Source organism: Homarus americanus, unplaced genomic scaffold (genome assembly GCF_018991925.1).
Source record: "Homarus americanus isolate GMGI-L3 unplaced genomic scaffold, GMGI_Hamer_2.0 scaffold56009, whole genome shotgun sequence".
Classification (NCBI taxonomy): Eukaryota; Metazoa; Arthropoda; class Malacostraca; order Decapoda; family Nephropidae; genus Homarus; species Homarus americanus.
In genome coordinates, this window is record NW_024739542.1 from 3659378 (window position 1) to 3685997 (window position 26620).

General features: G+C 41.1%; 1 protein-coding gene across 2 annotated transcripts in view; it reads right to left on the reverse strand.

The window, feature by feature from the left end:
• LOC121874872 overlaps positions 1-26404 on the reverse strand; it is a 70414-nt gene extending 44010 nt beyond the window's left edge. For both annotated transcript variants that reach the window (XM_042379184.1, XM_042379183.1), the window contains exon 1: positions 25782-26404. In XM_042379184.1, coding sequence (XP_042235118.1) covers positions 25782-25929 — 148 coding nt within the window. In that variant the 5' untranslated portion in view covers positions 25930-26404. The remainder of the gene's footprint in view (positions 1-25781) is intronic.
• Between the last annotated feature and the right edge of the window lie 216 nt (positions 26405-26620).

Consider the following 26620-nt stretch of genomic DNA (forward strand, 5'->3'; position numbering starts at 1 on the left):
AAAAGTTGCCTAAAAGATGTACCGGGTATATAAATTCAATAAAAAAAGAAGCTATTTACACTAGCTCAGTAATATTGGATATATTCACTAATTAAAGAGTTTGTGATTGTGATTTCAATTCACCTCGTAGATGAAGCACGACTACTGGGTGAAGGTACGTCACTAAATCATCAAAAAAGGTACGAGATTCTTGTATAATAAATTCCCGTATGCATTAGATGGAAGGTCAGTATGCGAGAGTCGTGGAGGTGCGCTTTGTAAATATCAGACCGATGTGTATTTTTCTTTATCATGACGCTCGTTTTACGCTGTTTATTTATTTATTTTTTTTTTCGAAGGTTAATTTTGCATTCGTGTTTATAAATTCACCAAGTAAATGGGAACACCTAAAACTTAACCCCCATTTTTTTTTTTTAGCTTAGGGTTAACCACTCTAATGTTAAGCCTTATCCTTAATCCAATTTAACATGATTTAACCCAATCTTACCTAACCTAACCTAACCAAACCAAACCAGCTATTAAAGAACACTAGTGGTAATATGTTACTTTATTATATCTCGTTATGGTAACACTTGATGTATTAACTGATCTAATAATACACGCAATTTAAAGGCCTTAGATTATCATGTTTAGTAGTGCATGCTAACGCCGGCGTGTGTGTGTGTGTGTGTGTGTGTGTGTGTGTGTGTGTGTGTGTGTGTGTGTGTGTGTGTGTGTGTACTAACACTAAACAGAACGATGGCATAAGTGTTTCCGTTTATATAATGATAAATACGTGTGAATAAGTGAATATCTTGGTATTTATATTTATCTACAGGTGAGAGGCAAGGGGTGGGGCTCACTACCCCTGATAAATGTCTGCCACCCACCCACCCACCACCCCCCGCCCACCGTGTAATGCATCTACTTAATATATACTGTAGTCTAGAATATAATACCTTCCATTACTCAGACGCTCAACACAAGAATAAACTACATAACAGAACAGTATCGTTACTCTGGCATTCCTCGTTATCTAAAATGCCACCAATCATCATTAGTAATATACAAACACTATGGCTAGAGGTTAGGTTAGTTTAAGGTTTCTCGGGAATCATTAAATTCTAGGTCATTGCGAGAGAAAACATGAGATTTTTGTCCGTAAGATTAGCCTTGGAATGTAAATAATCACATAAGCTTAGTTTAGGCTTCGAACCGGATATGTAAATTCAATAAAATAAACAGATTCTTCCTCTTAACGCGACACACGAATTCATCTGACGCAGGATGACGCAGCTTTACAAAGTGAGTTAAGATTTTTCTCGTGTATAAAATTACTGTGATATTATAGGTTCCCCCCGTCCCCTTTGTCAACACAGTCTCATATTAATCACCCTTTTGTCCGCCAGGGGTCACCGCTTCCTCCGTCAGTACAAGCAACGTATGTATTTGATAAGTTGAGTGACACGACCCTTAACTCTTTTTGTTATGGTAAAGTAAGGTTCGCAAGATATTACTGAATATTACTTTATAGGTGCAAAATATAGTTAGTGAAGGTTGAATCCCAAAAGAGGAAATTATTTTGATATGAAGGAAGATTATTTTACACGTTTGTCACGAGGCTGAACCTCAACCCAAAAATGTATATAAAGGTGGTCACGTGATCAACTTGATATGGTGTTTAATGTTATTATTAATCCTGCCAACTGCAGCGACGTCATGCCCAAGTTCTCGTAGTGGTAGTGACTACACCTTGTTATATAAGCTTCCACCAACAGCAGTCACGTTTCCTCGAGAGCCCTCGCCAGACCCCCACTTGAAATAGCCAATCTACAGCACGAGGCGAGCCAATGTTTCCCATGTTTAAACTTTGTCAACAAAGTAGACGAGCGGGCAATTACTTACCGGCTTTATTAATATATATTATACAAAACACACCATTCGAACGTGTAGGATGAGGACCAGTAAAATAATATGGGCTGTACAAGACATTCCCGTAATATTAACACATTTTGGAAATGTCATGGATACGTACCAGCGACCCAGACATAATAATGTCATCATTGTTACAAATAATGGCAGAACACCCACGACACACATGCCCACCGTTAGTGACTCCTTGTTATACTCCTACTAATTTCAGTGTGGGAGAAATAGAATGTCACCCACTAATTATTTGCCTTTTGCAGCGACATTTATATTATTATAAGGTTAGGTTACCGGAGACGTTGAGTTACAATAAGTTGCGTTGGGGTTACGATAAGTTATAAGAGACGTTCATTTAGGGAATTCTCACAGTCCTCCATCGCTCGTGTTTACAAAGTCGAAACATAGACTCGTGAAGGCGACTGATGGGCGCCTTCACGCCAGCCTTCAATAGATCCTCAACAGCTTGTGATCAGTCAGCGTAAAGGTGAAAATTTTCTGTCAATAAACCCGTTGGTGCTTCTGCTTAATATGTTAATTTAATTTGTCCTTCAAGTTAATTTTTGAGGGAACTTATTCGGGTTAATTTATCAGGAAAGATAATAATTGTACGTGAATCTAAACTCTGTACGTGAACTTGATCGGTGTACGTGAACCCCTAAGATGTACGTGGACCGTCAGTTGCTAAAATCCAATGTACGATTTTTTACTTTGTACTATATTTTACGAACAATAATTAGGTTAGGTTAGGTTAATCTTAAGGTGATATAAGCTGGGGTGCCTAATCTTGGCGTGATCCACATAGTTGCAGTACGGCGTGAGCTGCAACAGTATGGTGGGGAGCGAACACGAATATGAATTCTTGAGTATCACGGATTGAGATGATGAATCAACTCTAACAACAGACCTAACCTAACCTAACCTAACCTAATCTAACCTAAACTTCGATGGTTTAGTTAAGTTATGGTGGTATAACTAGATACGGATAGCTCATTCTGTTTTTGTGAATGGTTTATCATCTCAGTTTCCACACACACACATACATACATAGAAACACACACACACTCACACACACACACACACACACATACACACATACACACATACATGCATACATACCAAATTTTTCCCATATATTACTTACTTACTTTTTCTCCTATAAAACAGTCATTGTGAAACTAGCAACAGAATATTTATTAGAATAAAGAAAAGACGTTAACTGGCGCAAGTACATTAGTGATTAAATTCCTTCCAGTAGCTGTGTTTTTATACATAACTTTCTCTAACCCCCAACTCATTTTACAGGTAAGCGCGGATGTGAAATTAATGTTTTTTTCCTTGCGTTTTAATTTAATAGTTTTAACCTGGGAGGCGTGAGTTATATTAGGTAAAGGTGTATATATTTATGTGAGTCGTTCTTATATATTCATAGAGCATCTCCTGAAAGCTAGCCCCCCTCCCCAAGAGAACTTATTTCACCTCATCACTACCTTGGGAGGTTAGGTTTAGCTAGGCTAATATACTTTGAAAGCTGAACGAGCGACAAATGTCTTCTTCTTTGGTTATAAAAGCACTACAAGACACCCAGTGAAGAACTATAGAAAGACAGATATTAGATGGTGAGACTTGTGTTCGTCCATTATGAAGTACTGAACACTTTAGGAGAGGAGTGTTGGTGTGGCCTTAACATTTTATCAGTCGTCAGAGGGGGTCAGCTGGTGGCACAAGACCTGGGAGTGAGAGAGAGAATTTTCAGAAATTTTTCAAGAGTTCACGATACAAAGTGAGTCAGTTTTCCAAGTATGGCCACCAGAGTCTTCGGTCACTCGTAGTCTGATGAGATATGGATGATTTACGTATCAGTTATGAAATTAAAGAGCTTCATAAATACGAGGAAGCTCATCGGTGGTGCAGAAGTAATATTTTTTTTATATGGAGAATTTAACGAGGATCTCCCTGATTGGTGAGATGATTAAAGGTGTGAGTGTGGGCAGCTACAGCAGTCTCAGGTCTGGATTTGATCACAGAAGCGAGAGAATTAATTACCTCTTAATGTCCCTTGGGCCCCCCCCCCCCTAGACCACCTTCCTTGCCTCTGGATATGACAGGCAATCTTAATCTTTGACCTTACCTCACCTTTTATCTTTCTTCAAGTCACTGAGGTCAACAACGAAAGGAGCAAGGCTGAGCTACGCCAATCTTGTAAACATCGTGTGAAAGTAAACAATATCTACCACTATGACCTTGGGTAATATAAAGCAGAACTCAGCACACACACACAGCACTCAGTGGATCATCAAGTCTCCCCCATTGTTCCTTGTCATTCATTCTGTCTTAAGTTTCCCGTCCACAACAAAGTCCCTGCAGGATTTCCATGTGGTTTATAATCCTCCTCGTCGCTTCACATACGCCAGTTTCATCCAGGGGCAGCATAGCCATCCTCAGCAACCTGCACTCAACGCCATGTTCTCCGATTATATGCAGTATATGTAACCCACCCCTGCTTCCTGCGTGTTATTCCCCCCCCCCTCCTTCCTCTCTCTCTCCCTTCTCCTTCCCCCCTCACTCCCCTCTCTCCCTTTTCTATCCAGTATGTTAGCTCCTCTTGGTGTTAAAGTGAAGGGTCCTGGCAGAGTGCACAACGAGATCGTAAACGCGGTTCTTCCAGCACCTCACTAACCTCACCTCATCTCATCTCACCTCACCTCAACGTAACTACAGCACTGCCTTTCTTCTTCTTCTTCTTTTTCTTCTTCTTATTCATTTAGTTTTCTGGCCGTCAACATCGATGGTTATTACGGCCGGTATGTGGTTGTTGATTGTCTGGTTTACTCTAGTCTCTTCCTTTTGTTCTTTCGCTTGTTCTTGACTTTCTTCCATCCCCTTTCTTCCTCATTTTCTTAATGTTCTTCTTGTTCTTGGTGTTCTGCTTCATCTTCTGTTTGTTGTTCTGAGTCTTCTTCAGCTTCTGTGGCTTGAGATTCTTTATCTGGATGTTCTGTATCTTGGGGGACTTCAGGTGGACGTTCTTGTTGGTTTGCTCTCCTTACTAGAAGGAGAGCATCCCTGTTGCTCATGTTCTGTATCATCTTGGCGACCTTACACTCCTCCCTCTATCAGAGACTTGTCCAGTCGAAGTGTGCCACAGGCTGCGCATTTCTTTTTCTTGTTGTTCCAGTTCCTGTACTGGTGTCCAGAGGACGAGCAACTGGAACACACGTACTCTGGAGCCTTGCATTTCTTCGTGTTGTGGCCGTACCTCTGGCATTTGTAGCACCTGGTAGTAGTACTTCACGAGGTAGTTTATTGGGATAGCCGATCAGGGCCGCTTGACTGGCTAGCTTCCTCACGACGTGGAGCTGGTTACCGATCAGTTCGGCCAGCTCGTCTTCTTCGAGATGTTCGATTTCGGTGTGGGAGGTTACTCCCAACACCAAGTTACCTTCTAAGTGGGTTTCAACCTTCATCTTGACGCCGTTGATTTCCGTGGCGTCCCTTACTTACAGGGCCTGTCCCTACTACGTGAAGGTAAAACAAGCTGGGGTTGAGATTCTTCAGGTGGGCCAACAAAAAACATCTTGGACGATACAAGAAACACGTTTAGGAAGGTGATGAAACATGTCACAGTACCACCAGATGTGTACGCAGAGGGTCAGCGTAGATGGTGTTAAATCTGAGTGGGGCTGTGTAACGAGTGGGGTTCCCCAGGGGTCAGTACTAGGCCCACTCTTGTTCATAATCTACATAAACGATCTAGATACTGGGATCAGCAGTGACAAGCAAGTTTGCGGATGACACCAAAATAGGGCGGCAGATTAATTCAGGGCAGGATGCAAATGCACTACAGGAGGGTCTAAATAAACTGCAGGGGTGGTCTGAAAAATGGCAAATGAAATTCAACACCAGCAAGTGCAGCGTACTTAATATTGGAAGAACAAATACTGTCAATGTATACAGCCTTAACAATATCAACCTAGAGAAGTCGACTTGTGAAAGAGACTTAGGGGTACTTGTAAGCCCGAACCTACGGCCTAGAAAAGAGTGCGTTAATGTTCGAAATAAGGCAAACAGAGTATTGGGTTTTATATCTAGAAGTGTGAGTAATAAGAGTGCAGAGGTCTTATTGCAACTATATCTTGCGCTAGTCAGGCCGCACCTCGATTGTGCGGTTCAGTTCTGGTGCCCTTATTATAGAATGGACCTCAATTCACTGGAGTCGGTGCAGCGAAGAATGACGAAAATGATTCCGGGACTTAGAAACCTTGCATTCCCTAGAAAGACGAAGAGTGCGGGGAGATATGATAGAAGTATTTAAGTGGGTAAAGGAATCAATAAAGGGGATATAGATAAAGTTCTTATAATATCCGAGCAGGATAGGACTCGGAGCAACGGATTTAAGTTGATAAGTTTAGGTTTAGGAGGGAGATAGGAAGAAACTGGTTTACAAATAGGGTGGTGGACGAGTGGAACAAGCTTAGCAACTTTGTAGTAAGTGCTGGAACGCTGGAAAGTTTCAAAAGGAGGCTAGATAGATTTATGGATGATAGAGAGTGGTAGTAACTCTCGACAGGAGCTGCCATGCACAGGCCAACCGGCCTATTGCAGACTCCTTATTTTCTTATGTTCTTATGTACTACCAGGTGTGTAGAGTCATATACCACCAGGTGTGTAGGGTCACCAGGTGTGTAGGGTCATGTACCACCAGATGTGTAGGGTCATGTACCACCAGGTGTGTAGGGTCACCAGGTGTGTAGGGTCATGTACCACCAGATGTGTAGGGTCATGTACCACCAGGTGTGTAGGGTCATGTACCACCAGGTGTGTAGGGTCATGTACCACCAGGTGTGTAGGGTCCACCAGGGTGTGTAGGGTCATATACCACCAGGTGTGTAGGGTCACCAGGTGTGTAGGGTCATGTACCACCAGGTGTGTAGGGTCATATACCACCAGGTGTGTAGGGTCACCAGGTGTGTTGTGTTCCTTCATCATCATCAAACTTTGGGCTGAATTTTTTTTTTCCGACGCTGTTTTGTCATCGGATTAAATACATCCTGGAGACTTACCCTTGTCCACGTCTTTGTTGTGCAGTATGTATTATAAGAGACTGTATTATTATTATGATTATTAATTATTATTATTATAGGGTGTGGTGAGTGTGGGTGAAGCGGCACCAGTTCGGGTTTCTCCTCACTGTTAGGTTTAAAATGTATTACTGCGCCTCAACGAAGGTCTTTAAACCCCTTTACTATGGGGACTCCAATTTTTTTTTTTATTTACGCCAGACGATTTTATTCAGCACCAAGAGACGCCTCCACTAAGCACGTATCAAGATTATTAATTACATGAGTTCATTAACAAATCAAAATTACGAGACAGGACTCTCTTCCACCCCATTGTTGATGTCCAAGTATCTTTTCTAGTTTGTCGTACAGTGTAATGCAGTACGTCCCAAGCTGTTGACTCTAACGAAGATCTTAGAGGTAAAGCTGTTTGCCATCCTCACTTCTTAATAGCTTTAGGGACCTGGGAATCTGGGAGAGACTCATCCGCGTATTACATAAAAAAAAAAAAAATTGATGTAAGAGAGTGTGAAGTACAAGGTAGGAGGGGGGTGTTTAAGAATGAGTCTCATTAGCTCAGCAGTCAGCGGCAGAAGACTAGCGGTGAGCCTCAGGGTAAAGCCGAGGATAAACAATGGTGTGGGACCTTCCTGCCACCCACACCACTCATGATATTTTCTTAATTTATGCCACGTTAAAAAGAGAGATAAAACACCTTGTCCTGTCTGGTGACCACGAGGAGTTTATTTTGTTTGTTATGATTAAGTTTCATTTGAAGTTTGTATTGTAAAGGTAATTGTATCTTGGTTACAATTTATTGAACCTGTTATAAGGACGTTCAGTACAGCAGTATGATGAGAGAGTTGTGTGAGAAAGGGTTCCGCACCTGAGAGAGAGACTATCACCCTTAACGAAAACGTAAAGAAACACTCAAAGAGTTCTGTGACGTCACTACCACCACCTTTTCATTTGGGAGATGTTTGCCATGTTGCAGCACTACTATACAGTACAGTACACTGACCATCACTACGTTTAAAGTCTCAATAATCAACATTATCACTCCTCATTGATTATTTGGAAAATCCTATAAATTATGTATTATGATTTAAAGCATGAATTTATCTTCATCTGTATATAAACTGTTTATAAACATGGTTTACACTGTGCTCTTCGGCTTTTCAACTTTTCTAACATTTAGTTGGAAATGGTGAATGTTGAGATGACCAGCGAGTGTTAGTCTGTGGGGGAGTTTTATGTGTACACACACACACACACACACACACATATATATATATATATATATATATATATATATATATATATATATATATATATATATATATATATATATATATATATATATATATATATATATATATATAAGAGATGACACAACGGCAGCACAACACAAGCATTAGTTAAGGTTAGTGTCAGCCGCCCAGTTTCTGAACCCTTGTAGCCGCCGACCAATCACACAACGGTCCCCCATGTACCACCCTTGTGACTACTAACGACCGCCCTGGTGGGTTGGTGACTCCTCCTCCCACAAGATGTATTACCATCCCCAGGACGTGTGCTTCCTCCTCCACCTACATAGATTGCTATTAATGTCCTCACCATCATTAATGACCCAGGCATGAACACACATCTTAACACGGTTTAAGATATAGTTAAGATGAATTTGCTAATGTTAGGTTCAAGAAAGGTTGTCAAATGCAGTGTATAAGCACCGAGACGTTCTGTAGTTACAAAACGTCAAGGTATTTTGTTTACTGCACTCTCTTCCCGTCCAACTTACAAAATTACAAGTTAGTCTGTACGTCTACGATGATTTACCTCAGCTTGTGCGATATAATAAAGAAAATAGCCCGATGATTAAACACCCTAGATTATTTCACCTGATGATCAAACACCTTCACGCTACCTGATGAGGCTATGTAAGATTACGCTTGACTTGATTATATTAGGTTAGTAAGCTTGGTAACTGTGCTCGTCCATGCTGCCATCTGGTGGTGGGGGGGGGGTGGATGTCCTGTGAAGTACTACTGTTATAGGTGTATATGGTCCTTGATTTATTTACCTGACCATCATGATAGGCACCAATAATAATTACCTCTCTTTATCTGATTTATTGTTGTTATTATTTGTGTTATTATTGTTTTATTATTATTGTTGGTATTCATTATTATTATTATTCAATGCTGCTGTACTATAGGTAGGAATAGCACAAGTGGTATTAATATGACTTGATTTCCTTCTTTAGAGTCAATATTGGAGCTTTTTTTTTTTTTACGCAACTTTCACCTCCTACAGCTGTTAATGGTCACTGGTCAGGGTGGCGGCTTTCATTCTTCATTATATTTTTATGTTTAATGCAAATCCGGTGAGACAGTGTGGAAAATAAAGGTTTCACTGAAGACACGGGAACGAGCCAGTGAGTATTGCCAAGACTGGGGAGAGCTTAGGGGAGATCAGCTTGCCGATATACTGAAACCACAGAGACCCCAGATTACTTATCACTTATTAAGGAAATTCGGTGGGGTTTTTCTGGGTGTACAGTATGTGTGTGTGTGTGTGGTAGACAGATGCAGCACGCCGTGCATAATGGTCGTAAGCGACTATGGAGGAGGACTAGAATGACTCAAGACTTACCCCGGCCTCTAACAATCCTTCACAGGACCCAGCACACCTGCACCCCCCCTTCACCCACCCCCCTCACTAAGTACCTAACTCTCCCGCTCGCTAAGCCCATTTAACAACCGCTAACTGCCTCGCGTCAACTTGACCGAGAAGGACAGGGTCAGCTTGTTAGGTAACTCTGTGAATGTTATCCGATTGACTTGTATTTTGTCTCTCCCCCCCAGCTGCCCACGGCCCGTTCTCGTCAATGTCTCCTCACTGCACCCACAGTCTCCCTCGTTCTCCTCACTACCGCCATTTTGGACGAGACCTTGGCAAGAGTGGGTGTGTAGGGGAGACGTGTGTAGGGGAGACGTGTGTAGGGGGGACGTGTGTCAACTCCTCCCAAGACGATAGTTGCTGGTACAAATAACTGTATTAATATCACCGCTTGAACGACCATAATTAATATACCTCTCTTTTAAAATCACCCCCATTAAAACGACCAATCCTCTTAACTGCCCATTATACAAGGTCTTTGTTGTGTTATCAACCATTAATAAATAGGGATCTCCTCTTCAACACGGCCCAACACACCCCGAGCTTTAGTGTGTTTGATCTGCCACTTCTTAACTTAAACTCCGTAAAACACTGAATTATTTTTTTTAATGACGCTGCTCTCTAGGACGGGTGAGAGGCCGTCTATGGAGAGAGAGGAGGGAGGCGGAGAGTTGAGGGGAAGAGAGTAGTAAGGCGACTTTCTTTCATCGAAAAGGATTATAGTTACGTAGAAGACTCTCTCTCTCTCTCTCTCTCTCTCTCTCTCGTGAGACGGTTCAGTACTACGTTAGCTTTAAAATATTTACGCAACATCTGAGAGTTGAATAAAGTGATCTGATCAGAAACGAAAACTGGTGTTAGGAAACAGTGTGTGTGTGTGTGTGTGTAAGGGCGACCTGTGGTGTAATGGTCAGCCGGGTGAAACTAGGGGCAAGTTTCTTGACACCATTTGCCTCTGTCAACCCAGCAGTAATTGGGGATCTGGATGTTACTCGATTTGCAGATTGTGTTCCGGGGTAATGATTAGCCAGTGCAGTTGGCGAGTTGTCCGGTCTTCTTGATTTTTTTCTTAACACTGGATGACACAAATCGTTTATATACGGTGTGGGTTTGTTATTGCTGTGTTGTGTTGTGTTCACGCCTAGGTGGCTCTAGGGTCGGCCATATAGTGATAGGGATAGTGGTAGTGGCGGTGTTAGTAGTAGAGGTAATGGTAAGTAAAGTGAAGGGTAAATAAAGTGACGAAGGAGTACCTGAAGTGAAGGGTAAATAAAGTGACGAAGGAGTACCTGAAGTGAAGGGTAAATAAAGTGACGAAGGAGTACCTGAAGTGAAGGGTAAATAAAGTGACGAAGGAGTACCTGAAGTGAAGGGTAAATAAAGTGACGAAGGAGTACCTGAAGTGAAGGGTAAATAAAGTGACGAAGGAGTACCTGAAGTGAAGGGTAAAAGTGACGAAGGAGTACCTGAAGTGAAGGGTAAATAAAGTGACGAAGGAGTACCTGAAGTGAAGGGTAAATCAAGTGACAAAGGAGTACCTGAAGTGAAGGGTAAATCGAGTGAAGGAGTACCTGAAGTGAAGGGTAAATCAAGTGACGAAGGAGTACCTGAAGTGAAGGGTAAATCAAGTGACAAAGGAGTACCTGAAGTGAAGGGTAAATCGAGTGACAAAGGAGTACCTGAAGTGAAGGGTAAATCAAGTGACGAAGGAGTACCTGAAGTGAAGGGTAAATCAAGTGACAAAGGAGTACCTGAAGTGAAGGGTAAAGTGAAGTGTAAATCAAGTGAAAGGAGTACCTGAAGTGAAGGGTAAATCAAGTGACAAAGGAGTACCTGAAGTGAAGGGTAAATCAAGTGACAAAGGAGTACCTGAAGTGAAGGGTAAATCAAGTGACAAAGGAGTACCTGAAGTGAAGGGTAAATCGAGTGACAAAGGAGTACCTGAAGTGAAGGGTAAATCAAGTGACAAAGGAGTACCTGAAGTGAAGGGTAAATCAAGTGACAAAGGAGTACCTGAAGTGAAGGGTAAATCAAGTGACAAAGGAGTACCTGAAGTGAAGGGTAAATCAAGTGACAAAGGAGTACCTACATCACTTAAGGAGAAGAAAAACTCGGACCAGAGAGAAGTTACTATGTTATCGTCCCTTGGGGGAGAGGGGAAAGAAATGGCTGAAATGCAGATGTTGTCAGAAATATTTTATGATGAAGAAGCAGATAAATGTGTTAGTGGTGGAGTGTGAAAGAAGATATCACCCCTGCCCCCGACCACGCCCCCGCCCTCGCCCACGCCCACGCCCTCGCCCACGCCCACGCCCCCGCCCCGCTGTGGATTACAGAGTTGTGTGTTCTATTGACTTCACTACTGGGGTTTAACATTTTGTTGAAACTAACGCCAGATGATTTTATTCAGTTCAGAGGGGAACCCGTACACAAGGGATTAATGTACCTCTATGATGATTCATAGTACAGTTAAGAGATTAGAGTGAAAGACTGAGAATATAAAGTCGGATTTTTGTCGAGGATAATCTTCGGAATGATCTAATCGCGTAGTCTCTGGCGATGACCTGACCTGACCTAACCTAACCTGACCCGACCTGACCTAGTGTGAGAGGCGAAGTGAGAAAAACGTAATTTTTCGGCCATCACAAGACACAACTATCAACCACGATGTTATTTTACCTCCCAATTACGACACATCAGGTTCACCTCACCTAACCTAACCTTACTTTACATCAGCAATAATTGAAACTTAGATGAGATGAGGAAATACAGAGTTAGTGGATGAGCTGCGATGTACTCCTGTTTTGCCGCGAAGTTAAGTAAAGGAACTGTGCCAAGTTAATATAGTTAGTACTTCGAGAGAGGAGGGGCAGGAGGTGGAGGAAGAAGAGGAGGAGGTGGTGGTGGTGGTGTAGGGGAGGAGGAGGTGGTGGTGGTGGTAGGAGGGGGGAGGAGGAGGAGGGGAGGGGAAAAGGAAGTGGTGGTGGTGATGTGAGAGGAATAGATGAGGTAGGAGATGAAGAGAGAAAAGTATGGTGATGGTGGTGTGGTGGTGGGTGGTGATGGTAGTGTGTGGTGATGGTAGTGTGGTGGTGATGGTGTGTGGTGGTGTGGTGGTGTGTGATGATTTTGGTGGTGTGGTGTTTTGTGGTGTGGTGGTGATGGTAGTATGGTGGTGATGGTGGTGTGGTGGTGATGGTAGTGTGGTGGTGGTGTGGTAGTGTGCTGGTGATGGTAGTGTGTGGGTGATGGTGGGTGTGGTGTGATGGTGGTGGTGGTGACGGTGGTGATGGTAGTGGTGGTGTGGTGGTGATGGTAGTGTGGTGGTGTGGTGGTGACGGTAGTATGGTGGTGTGGTGGTGATGGGTGGTGGTGATGGTGGTGTGGTGGTGATGGTGGTGTGGTGATGATGGTGGTGTGGTGGTGATGGTGGTGTGGTGGTGTGGTGGTGTGGTGGTGTGTGGTGGTGATGGTGGTGTGGTGGTGATGGTGGTGTGTGATGGTGGTGGTGTGTGGTGATGGTGGGTGGTGGTGTGGTGTGTGGTGGGATGGTGGTGGTGGTGATGGTAGCGTGGTGGTGATGGTGGTGTGGTAGGTGGTGTGTGGTGGTGTGGTGGTGATGGTGGTGGTGGTGATGGTGTGTGGTGGTGGTGTGGTGGTATGGTGTATGGTGGTGATGGTGGTGTGGTGGTGATGGTGTGGTGGTGTGGTGGTGTGGTGGTGATGGTGGTGTGGTGGTGATGGTAATGTGGTGGTGACGGTAGTGTGGTGGTGATGGTGGTGTGGTGGTGATGGTGGTGGTGGTGGTGGTGGTGGTGGTGTGATGGTGGTGTGGTGGTGAGTGGTGTGTGGTGGTGATGGTAGTGTGGTGACGGGTGTGGTGGTGACTGTAGTGTGGTGATGATGGTGGTGTGGTGGTGATGGTAGTGTGGTGGTGTGGTGGTGATGGTAGTGTGGTGGTGGTGTGGTGGTGACGGTGGTGTGGTGGTGATGGTAGTGTGGTGGTGACTCGAAGAAAGCGGGCGAAGGAGTGTAGCGGTGGGTTCTGTTCCTCTGTGTGTGTCTGGGAAATAAATGACACTGGATACAATAATAATGAAACAGTTAATAATGAAAGGCAAGAAGAACCAATTGTGTTTGGTTGAATGTTTCACTAATAGCCTGTGATAACTTGGCTCGTATTACCCCCTTGAGAACACTCCCTCACCTCACACACGCCTACACCCGCTTTCAACAACTTTCTTAAGAGTCTCTATATAAGTTTGTATTTATATTTCGAGGATGATAGTGTGTGTGTGTGTGTGTGTGTGTGTGTGTGTGTGTGTGTGTGTGTGTGTGTCATTGTAACATTATACACGACGACGACTTTAAACAGTCATTGGTTCAGGGTCAACAAGGGTCACGATAAATTATACGTTACACAATATTTAAGCAATACTGTATCATAAATATGTGTTCTAGTTGCTTCCTCTCACACCACCACCACCCACACACTCTACTACTCTCACACCTACACTACCACCCACACTCACCACTACACACACCCTTTGCTTCTCTGCCGCCACTATACTGCTGTGTACGTGTGCTATATATTACCAGCTGACGTGAAGTGGTCATAAAGCATATGTTTTATCTTCTTCATTTCCTACTGCGATTTTAGGAGGTTTTTTATTATAACTTAATTGTTTCGGTAAATTTAAGCTTCATCACGGTTTACAATACGTCCCAGTGTTACCTTATATACTGCCATCACGAGTTACTGTATATAAGTATGTGTGGAGTTATCAGTGGCAGTGTTGAAAGTATCAGCAAAGAAAATAATATTGACTATTTTAACTGGAATATAAGTTTTCACGCTCGTGGGCTCTGGGTTATATACACGTGTCTTAAGTTCTGAAGTTAAATTTGGAGCTTTTAGTTCGTATAAATATGCCGAAGAAAATCTGTCACGGTGGAACCGACCCTCCTTCAATTGGATAGTGAATCTCCATTATAGGACTTCCAACACTTCCAACGAAGGCCATGTGGACGTCAGTGCTCGAGGATAAGGGACGCAGGGACAGCGAGCCTTCTTTGATATCAGGATATTTGATCACATGACCACATGTCACCAAGACCTGCCTCTCGAGGCTGCACGCAGGAGGAACGAGAACGACAAGAACAGGTCGCAAGAAAAGAGAATTCAGAATGTGGATCAAGGCAGCTTCACTCCTGGTGTCCACAACCTCTGGCGGGATGGGACCAAGTGCAAGATGCTTCTATGCCAGACAGGCCGAGGTGTTATCTGAACAAGCAGCAGCCCAGGGGCGACGTTGCAGTCTGGTTGAGATGTCGACTGTCCTTCTCTAGTTAGGTCTGCATTGCTTTGCCTCAAGGGAACGAGATCTTCTGCCCCAATGCCAACAACAGTCTCATGTATTGACTATGAGGCAACAGTCACTAATTGTAGCATAACTCTGCGGCTTAACTAATTCATCTAGGGTAGTTACTTTTGTATTAGGATAGTTAGGTAATAAAATGTGTGGAGAAGGTATGGTTTTAGCGGCAGGTTGGAGGCCATTAAAACAAAAGTTTAGTAGTTGTAGTAATAATACAGTGCCCATGGGCGGTCTCTCCCTGAAAGCCCCGTTAGCCTTTCCCAGCCGCCTCACTGTAGACGCCGACAGTGCTGGCCTCCGCCCCGACTCCTCTTTGGTTAATTACCAGGGTTTGGTCTTCATCTGTAGGTCCAGTGGGTGTTCGGTTTGTTGCTAGAAAAAATATCTCGGTAAAAATACGAAGAAAGGAGGCAACTAAATATAGCACAGCCCTGAGGCTCCTGTGGTGGTTTTAGTCAAATTTCTTTAAGTTCAGTCTAGCAGAAGGAACATAAGATTATTTGTTTTAACATTATTCTCATCACATTAATAATGACATAAGACAATGTTGTTTTGTTGCTATCATCATCATTATATTTTGTTTTATCTTAATCATCAAAGACTCTAAAAAACATTCTCGTTTGTAGGGAAAGTTTACCCACATATATTACTTCATCTCCGCTCAATAAAGATTACAACGTTATTTTTCTGTCACGCTACAAATTTAAGGAGAACATTATAGTGTTACCTTCATCCCTCTGCCCGTCTGTCTATACACCAAGTCCAACAGACCTCTGAGCTCGGTTCATATCGGGAGGTTAACCTTGGTACAGAAAGAGGTAGAGTGTGCGTGTCATAAGGCTTTCGTATTTGCTAATTGAAGACTCAACGCTACAAGACGTCAGCCTTAGGATATACAGTACAAAATAAATAATAGAAATTACCGTTAGTTTATTGTCTCGTAATAAGACGACATAAAACATCTTAAACATTCTTACTTAACTTAATACCTTCTGTTATGTCATATAGAATTATATATCAGTGACGCTGCTGTTACGTTATCACATTAACAGGAGTGTGTGTGTGTAACATGCATTGTCAATATACATTCTGATTCTACATGTATATAGCTAACGTATAAGTAATACAGTACAGTACATAGACCGTGCAAGTTTACAATTTTATAATATACTTCGACGGTAAACAATAAGACAATTTAACCAAGAATGACTAAACAAAGTCATCAGATGCCTAGTTCCAGTCTAGGGGCCTCTAACACACACACACACACACACACATACACATACACACACACACACACACACACACACACACCGTACGCTATCCATATTATATCGGTGGTCAATGGTGCGCCAAATATAACTACACAAGTGACCCCAAAAAACAACAACCTTAGTGCTTTCCTGGAACTGACATGCATTAGTCAGTACATTAATAGGGTACACTCGAGGATGACGTCACCACAACATCGTGCAGGATAAACTCTTTTCTTAGGTTATTGTACTCTGGTTGATAACTTCTCTTAGTTTATCGTACTCTGATAAATAACTTCTATTAGGTTATCGTTCTCTGATAGATAACTTCTCTTAGGTTATTGTACTCTGGTTGATAACTTCTCTTAGGTTATCGTACTCTGGTTGATAACTTCTCTTAGGTTATCATACTCTGGTTGATAACTTCTCTTCAGTTATCGTACCCTGATAGATAACTTCTCTTAGGTTATCGTACTCTGATAGATAACTTCTCTTAGGTTATTGTACTCTGGTTGATAACTTCTCTTAGGTTATCGTACTCTGGTTGATAACTTCTCTTAGGTTATCGTACTCTGGTTGATAACTTCTCTTAGGTTATCGTACTCTGGTTGATAACTTCTCTTCGGTTATCTTACCCTGATAGATAACTTCTCTTAGGTTATCGTACTGTGGAGTAACATGCTTGATAGCCAGGGTATAGATTAACAATCGTAATGTAATGTGTGAAGCCCAAACAAAATGAACTATCTCATTCTGAAACAATTCTAAAGGCTGTCAACGTTCGGAGCTCACATGATATGACCCCCCCCCCCACCCCCGCTAATATGCCAAGCTACTCAGACTAAACATGTGTATAGTAACTCCTTTCATAGACTTTTTGTAACCCGCGTATATTTTTTTTCCCCTGAGGATATTCGTCAACCAAACAACATTTAGTCTGTCGTTGTTCCCAAGGTTCGGATTGAAAGTCAAGTTTTAATCTGTCAACCTTAATAGTCTTAGCACCGCCTGGAGTGTCCCTCGAATCTTTACACCAGTTTTAATTAATTCCTCTTGAAGTTTTACCAGTTGTTGCTCGAGGAGTCAACCAATTCACGCTGCCTTTGACCTTGGCCATCAACCGGTCTCTTTATAAAGCAATAAATGTCTTCGTATGATATTTAAAAAAAAAATTATTCTAGAACATTGAAGTAATAACTGGAAGGATTTTATCGGTAGACAAACGAAGAGACTGGCCATTGATACCTTGGTTATAAAACATTACTTAACAATTCCGTAAATGTTCAATGAGTTGAGGTTGACTTTATAATGCGTTACATACATCATAAGACACACACTGTGGACCGACCAAGACCAACACACACATATATAACTCCTCATTATACTTAGTCTCCCTCCTCCTCCCTCCTTTCACCAGCCCCAGAGTCATTGGGTTCCTATTTACGGGGAAAACTATATGTAAGTTTCTCTGTTTTGAAGTCTTAGGTTGTGTTCAGGTGTAGTCAGTATGTCGGTGGTGAGGTGCGAGAAGGGAGGGAGTCGGTGAGGTAAAGGCCCACGCTCTTGTTGTGTCACTTGTCAATCACTCGTTCACAGACGGGTAATGATTGACTGTTTACTTCACTATTATCAAGTGCTTCTTCCCTTACTCCTTTAATAATAATAATAATAATAATAATAATAATAATAATAATAATAATAATTATAATAATATATAAACGTAATACGACTTGAACAAATGACATATATAGAATAAATAAAAATATTGGTTTCTGGTGAGAATGGCAGAAACAAAGTTAAAGAAAGAGTCCGACTTTTACTCCTCCAGTGAAGCTGTTAACATAAAAAGGCGGGAACTCGTACTCTGAAAACACTGATTTGACCTAAAAATCTCCCGAGTTTTATTGTTTTGTAATTAATTGGAATATAGATTACTCATTATTTGTATATAAAAGTGGTCCTCCGCCACTGTTAGACTAATTGCATCGTGTAGGTGTTGGTCTACATTTAACGAGAGACTTGTATTATTCTTTGAGGAAAATTGAATTATATTTAAATTAATTATGCTGATAGTATTATGATATTAAGTGAGCTTTTTTGTCGGCAATTACAAGACTTAACAGCGTTATTATTTGGAACATTTATATACCATGTTATTTAGTTAATGTTTAGCACGAACTGATATTTACAGAGATCTTAGTTGATGACGCTCAGAAATATTAGTGTTCCTTCAGTGATTTGTGATGCTATCTGCCACATAATATAATAACTCATCAGAATATATTTTGTACGTTTAGTTGTATTATACTAAAACTAGAGTTGGGTACTGAATACATCTTACAGTTGAAGCACCCAAGTCTAAAACAACAATGACATTAATAAACGTAATCTGGTTCCTTAGTGGACAAACACAACACGAGTACATTACCAAGTTTCTGTCTGGTCTATTCTCAAATTACACTCGTTGGAAAAATATCATATATGATTTTTATTTCAATCCATGTTAAATAAAGTAATGTTTTCGTGTTCCCTGGTGTGAAGCTCGTAATCTCCACGAGCTAACGGGGTAGTGCTGTGGCTTCCAGTGTATTTAATTATAGTCACGTTTTCACCTCAGTGTTTACAGAACTCTCCCCTGTTTGGCAAGATATTACCTGAGCAATGCGTCCTTATTCTGAAATGGGTAAACTTTACATCCAATAGGATCTTATAAATGGATAATATCATTCAGGTTATTGGTTGAGTGGTACTTTATAATAATCATCTCTTCAGTAGTTGATGGTTAACTTTATTTTACTGTGACGTTGTACAGTAGTGAATGCTAGCGTGCTTAAGTTTTTTTCTTCTTTTTCTTGAAACTGTTTGCACTTTTCTTTTTCGATTGTCTGTTTGTCTCGTAATGCTTTCGAGGGGTACCAACTGCTCCTGACCTCTTAACGACCTCTTAACTCTTTGCATAAACACAAAACTTTCTCTTCATTTTTGTTTTCTTAAAGAACTCAATTCTTTTGGTTGAGTGTACGTGAAAAATAAAAATAAATAATACCATTTAATGTTTTGTTTACATGAGATGATTGTTTACATGTGATTCCAGTACAAGATCAATTAAAAAGAGCAGGTCGTTGTTAAACTGACCTGCCTCGGGTCAATGAGTGGCACTCCTGAGGAACAGTAACACGACCATGTCCATATCCAGTACTGTCTACCATATAGTGATTACTGCTGACACCTTCACTGTCACGTACACACACACACTCCCTGTACTCACTTTTACTGCCACGTACACACACACACACACACCCTGTACTCACTTTTTCACTGCCACGTGCACACACACACACACACACACACACACACACACACACTTACTTTTATAACATAAAAAACGTATTAGTAATGACGTCATTTACATCTTATTGCACACACAATATTTTTTTTAGACTCTTTAAAGTTTTTTTTTTTAATATTCGTGTAATTTTCCGAGATTTTATGAAGCGTAACATTAGGCACACTGAGTAAGGATTCGTTGAAATGGTTAATATTACAAATCCATCCCCCTGACACGTCCAGTTCCTGCACGCATGGACGCACGACTGCTCTGCTATTGTCCTCTTCTTCCCCATCATGCTTTTAGAGGCACTGTTGGCAGGACCGTGTGTGTGTATGAGAACCTGTCATCACACACTCGGTCATGAAGAGTGTATTATCCTCTGTCAAATATATGGACAGTAACACTTGTATAAATGTGGGTTATGTATATATTTTCATCATCAAACGACTGCTCAAAATCACATTAAAAACATAACTTGCAAAACCTTATATGTTGCAAGTTACTATCACCAGTTACCAGCGGTAGAACTGTAACCTCCAATCTTTTGGTTAACAGCCCATATTTATATAGTTGTTACTGTAAAAGAGTGTCTTGAGACAAACACTGTAAGTTAAACACAGAATATTTTTCTGTTGTGTTTTTGTGTGTCATACTTAGACCTGTGGTAGTGATTGTGTGTCATACTTAGACCTGTGGTAGTGATTGTGTGTCATACTTAGACCTGTGGTAGTGATTGTGTGTCATACTTAGACCTGTGGTAGTGATTGTGTGTCATACTTAGAATTGTGGTAGTAATTGTGTGTCATACTTAGACCTGTGGTAGTGATTGTGTCATACTTAGACCTGTGGTAGTGATTGTGTGTCATACTTAGACCTGTGGTAGTGATTGTGTGTCATACTTAGACCTGTGGTAGTGTGGTAGTGATTGTGTCATACTTAGAATTGTGGTAGTGATTGTGTGTCATACTTAGATCTATGGTAGTGATTGTGTGTCATACTTAGACCTGTGGTAGTGATTGTGTGTCATACTTAGAATTGTGGTAGTGATTGTGTGTCATACTTAGATCTGTGGTAGTGATTGTGTGTCATACTTAGACCTGTGGTAGTGATTGTGTCATACTTAGAATTGTGGTAGTGATTGTGTGTCATACTTAGACCTGTGGTAGTGATTGTGTGTCATGCTTAAACCTGTGGTAGTGATTGTGTGTCATACTTAGAATTGTGTTAGTGATTGTGTGTCATACTTAGACCTGTGGTAGTGATTGTGTGTCATACTTAGACCTGTGGTAGTGATTGTGTGTCATGCTTAAACCTGTGGTAGTGATTGTGTGTCATACTTAGAATTGTGTTAGTGATTGTGTGTCATACTTAGACCTGTGGTAGTGATTGTGTGTCATACTTAGACCTGTGGTAGTGATTGTGTGTCATACTTAGACCTGTGGTAGTGATTGTGTGTCATACTTAGACCTGTGGTAGTGATTGTGTGTCATACTTAGACCTTTGGTAGTGATTGTGTGTCATACTTAGAATTGTGGTCGTGATTGTGTGTCATACTTAGAATTGTGGTCGTGATTGTGTGTGTGTAGTGATTGTGTGTCATACTTAGACCTGTGGTAGTGATTGTGTCATACTTAGAATTGTGGTAGTGATTGTGTGTCATACTTAGATCTGTGGTAGTGATTGTGTGTCATACTTAGACCTGTGGTAGTGATTGTGTGTCATACTTAGAATTGTTAGTGATTGTGTGTCATACTTAGACCTGTGGTAGTGATTGTGTGTCATAGTTAGACCTGTAGGTGGTCATGTCATACTTAGACCTGTGGTAGTGATTGTGTGTCATACTTAGACCTGTGGTAGTGATTGTGTGTCATACTTAGAATTGTGTTAGTGATTGTGTGTCATACTTAGACCTGTGGTAGTGATTGTGTGTCATAGTTAGACCTGTGGTAGTGATTGTGGTCATACTTAGACCCGTGGTAGTGATTGTGTGTCATACTTAGACCTGTGGTAGTGATTGTGTGTCATACTTAGACCTGTGGTAGTGATTGTGTGTCATACTTAGAATTGTGGTAGTGATTGTGTGTCATACTTAAACTTCTGGTACTTCCTGTTACAAGTAATTTTATTAATCTCGTCACTTTGTTATCTCACGAGTTATGAGATCTTTGTTATATTACGTAATCTTGTAACATTATCTCGAAGGAAGTTTTAGTTTAGTTGTTATGAATCAAAACTAACATGTCAGGCTAGTACAATAACACACAAAGCTAATACATTAACATACGAAGCTAACAGTTTAACAAAGCTAACACATTTACAAAGCGAACATAATAACAAACAATGCTAATATTTTATCATACATAGTTAAAACACATTAACATCAGACAGTTTATTAACTATAGTCTGATCATTGTAATGTTATATGACCCGTAAATAGCAAAAATTTGTACCTTTACGAAATTTGAATATTTGATGGATTTCTCTTTTAGATTAACTTTTATAAAATCTTCATCATTACTTCAGCTGTTTGTTAATCTCGAACTTTTTTCTTCTTTTTTGTTGCTTTTTTTTAACGGTATATTTTTTTTTTATTAATATTTTCCCAGGCTTTTTTCCCGGTCACCTTGTTAGGGAGGCATTTTTCGTTGATATGATACAGCATTAGCTAAGGTGATTATAAACGTTATAATGACAACGATAATTATAATAATAACAGTACTGATAACAATAGTGGTGAGAATTAATAACAATTGAATAGCTTCGGTCCTGGTTTCGGATTCGGTTTCGGTTTCGGTCTCGGTCTCGGCTTCGGTCTCGGTTTCGACTACATCGATGAAATAATTCCTCACACAAACACACCCGCCACGTCAGTACCGATAAGAGAATCATTACTGTAGCATCATTCCCACAAACTAAACCCATAAAACACTTGTAAGTCTGAGCCACTGAACCCAGACAGCGCTCAGTTTACCTCATTAATGTAATTAGATAAAAGTATTGGTATCCTCATGCTTCCTGCCCTTGTCGAGTTATGATTTCAAGGAGTCGATTTCTTTGGTCAAGTCTGTTAGTGTTTGATAGACTTTCTTGTGTAGGTCCTTAGGTCATGATACTGAAGAGGTCAAGGTGTAATATTGTAGAGGTCACGGTGTAATATTGTAGAGGTCAAGTTGTGTTACTGAAGAGGTCAAGTTGTGATACTGAAGAGGTCAAGTTGTGATATTGAAGAGGTTAAGTTGTGATACTGAAGAGGTCAAGTTGTGATACTGAAGAGGTCAATATATTGTTACGTTTAAGAAGTTAACATGTAATGCTCACGGGGTCAAGTTGTAATGTTCAATGGTTCAAGTGATTGTACTCAGTGGTTCATGTTATTGTACTCAATGGTTCAAGTTATTGTACTCAGTGGTTCATGTTATTGTACTCAATGGGTCAAGTTGTTATACTTAATGGGTTCAAAAGGGGTGAAAGTTTATACCCAAGACGTCAAGTTGTTGTCATCAAAAGATCAAGTTGATCTTTTCTAAAAAAAACACGACGTTCTGGGATAACTTTTATTTATATACTCAAGGACTTAACATGTGTATCAGGAGTGAGAGACTTGACCCTGTATTTTAACGTTATTATGGTAGTTAATTAGCATTCAACTTTAGATAAAACAACACTTAGTATATGGGTAAATATAATGAATATGTGCAGAACGGATTTTATAAAGGGCGAGTGAAATATAGGGGAGAATCAGTCGGAGAGAGCAAAAGGACTGCTTGAGGGGTGGGACGTAAGTTAGATGGTACTGGTGAAGGTCTCTGGTGTAGTGGGGGGGGACAGCTTATCATTGTTAGTGAATGGATCTGGAAGAAGAACGATGGTCTGGAGAAAGTTGATAGTTAAATGTGAATGAAAGTGAATCGATGAAAGGAATCAGAGAAGGGAAACCGGGAGATATGAATGTTATCTTGATTGAGGAGATAAAGAGAAGTGGAGAAAAGGGAACTAATAGGTACACAGAGAAATCTATCAAGAGAGAAATAATAATAGCGGCAAAAATTATGAGATACGGGAGAATTCTTGAGGACGACATTAATTATAGGGATGAGAAAGATGGACTTTAGGGGATCAGAGGAAGTAACGAATTAGATACGACAGAAATAACTTTTTTTTTTGAAGGATGATTACAATACAGGCTTAAGAAATACTGTAGCTAAATAAAGAATTGTGAAAGAGAATAAAATATCCTGCCACAGAAAAAGCAGATTAGGTTTTAGTGAGGCTCTATACAACAGAAATTAGATGAGGGAATGAAGGCAAAATATGGTAGTAGGAGGAAGAGGGATAGACCAAGAAGATGGGGGTGAGAAAGGAACTAAAGGTAAATGGACTATAGGGGTGGGGAATGAACGTCTAGGAGAAACAGTGATGTGCGTCAATGAGAGGATAGCATAGCGTCATCGAGGGATATTTTGGTTGAGACGATAAATAAAAGGTATGGGGGGGGGAGGGAGGGAGTACCATGACAAGATACATCTATAACACAATATAACTCGTATAGACATTTCATCAATATATTTGGCTCCAGTGGATGTGTTTCATGTGAGCTTGAGTGTTTATGTCGCCACACTGCCGACTGCCTGGACCCTGACTTTGACTTACTAACACCCTCCCACGCTGATGAATATGTAATGTTAACTAGGTGGTGTGTGTGTGTGTGTGTGTGTGTGTGTGTGTGTGTGTGTGTGTGTGTGTGTGTGTGTGTGTGTGTGTGTGATAGAATAAGAAATATTGATGTTTGTGTGCATGCTTATGTGCATTTGCATCGTTGTATAAGTGAGTATATAAGTGTGTGTGTGTGTGTGTGTGTAAGAATAGGAGGCGGATAATAACGTTTGTATGAGCTGTATATAATTTATATAATTTTTCTTTGCTGACCATTACCCTGTCTGTGTGTACATGTATGTATGCGGATGTATGTTGCGTCGGTATGTAAATTCTCTCGCATACATGTATAATTTTTATGGCGTATTGAAGCTGTTTGTGTGTGTGTGAGGGTGTCCTGCTAGGTCACATACAGCGTTTGTTTACCATGTGTAGGTGAATAACAGTATACAGTATTTTTTTGCAGCATGCTCGCCTCGCAAGCGATCGGACCCGGATTCGATTCCCGGGCAGGGTGAAACTATGGGCAAGTTTCTTTACGCCATTTGCCTCTGTCTACCCAGCAGTAATTGGGAACCTGGATGCTAATCGATTTGCGGATTGTATTCCGGGGTAATGGTTAGCCAGTGCAGTTGGCGAATTGTCCGGTCTTCTCGGACTATTCCTTGACACTGGGTCATGCAACTCGTTAACTGAGGGTGTGGTTGGTGTGTTGGCGACAGCTTCTACACCTTAAACAAATTCACGCCTAGGTGGCCCTTGGGCCGGCCATCCTTGTTACACGAGGGTGTTTTTTTTTGCGTGGATATTTGTTTAATCTGTTCGTGATTTCTTTGTTGTTTTTGAGTATGTTTTACTTCGCCTTTAATCTTATGTGTATGATGTGAAGGTGTTTGTTGTTATGACGTTTGGGTGTTGTCTGATGTGTGTTTGTGCCTAATTTATAGTGTTTACTTGTCTGGTGTCCGCATGTTTAGCCTGTGTGTGTTTGTACTGTGTCTTTTTAACTTGTGTGTGTGTTTGTACTGTGTACATGTTTGACCTCTTTGTATGTCATACTTTACATGGCGTATATGGACGAGACATCGCACTTGCCTCATCCTATTTGTTTCACGTTGATGTCACTGATATATATATATATATATATATATATATATATATATATATATATATATATATATATATATATATATATATATATATATATATATATATATATATATATATATATATATATGAATCACTTGAAGTTAGCCCCCAGCTTATTTCACCAGATTATCTAACACCCGAACTCTTCCTTGGGGGTGTTAGCGTTAGGTTGGTTAATCTTAGTGAAATAAGCTAGAGGGGCTAATCTTCAGGTGATCCATAGTTAGTGTTTATAACTTTTGCTATGTGGATAAATCATTTGACTACAAGTAACTCGTGGTATTTACCTGAAATGGTTTACAGAGGTTAGTCATCCTAATTACCTAAAATCGCATACGCTGTGTCGTACTTAACGGTTGATTAAGAAACTTACCTGAGGCAGGAGGGGAGCAGAGCAGAACGAGGGGGAAGACGAGCAGGAGCACAGTGGAACTTCTGGGGCGGGTCATAGCGCGACTCTGCAGGGGGGTCCTCGAACCTGAAACCTTTCTGAGGTTTAGCGAACCAAAGATCTGCGACATTGTCTGAGTGAACCTTTGGGCAAAAGGAAACCTTCGAGTTGACAGGATCTACGAGTGTTCTAGAGCCTTAAAAACAACAGAAGATTTGAAACTCTCAGGGGCTTTGGAAAAAGCGAAGATCTTTCGAAGATATGTGACTCTAGGGTCCTGGAGAGGATGAAGCCCGGAAGAGAGTGTGAAAAACTGAGATCTCTGGAGATGAGGTTGTTAGGTCTATCGAAGTCTTGCGTCTTCTGGTGCGAATGGTAAAACCTCGAAGTCTAAAAGGTTCAGAATATTCGGCCCTGTCGAACTGCAAAGCTCTTTACCAAACCTCTAGTGAGACGATTCTTCACCGACTCTCACTTCACCTACTTCTTGTTTCCTAACCTCAAGAAAGTCTTCAGGAGATCTCTGGTGGCCGTGGCAGGTTCTGACGCGTGAGAAGCGGGACTGAGACACGTGCGAGACCCCTGCAGGTGCTGGGAGTATCGACGACGGCCACGAGGGTTTCAGGTTATAAGGCCGATCCCCGAGTGTGGAGGAGGAGGCTTGGCGCCGCCACACTCCACCACGTCTCCCACTAACCCGCGCACTTTTTCATTTAGTTTCGGACACCGCGTTCACAGTTTTCCATCGCGTTGGGGCTGTATTTACACTCCCTTTGTATATATTGATTATGTTCATATATTCATGTTACACACAAGCTTGT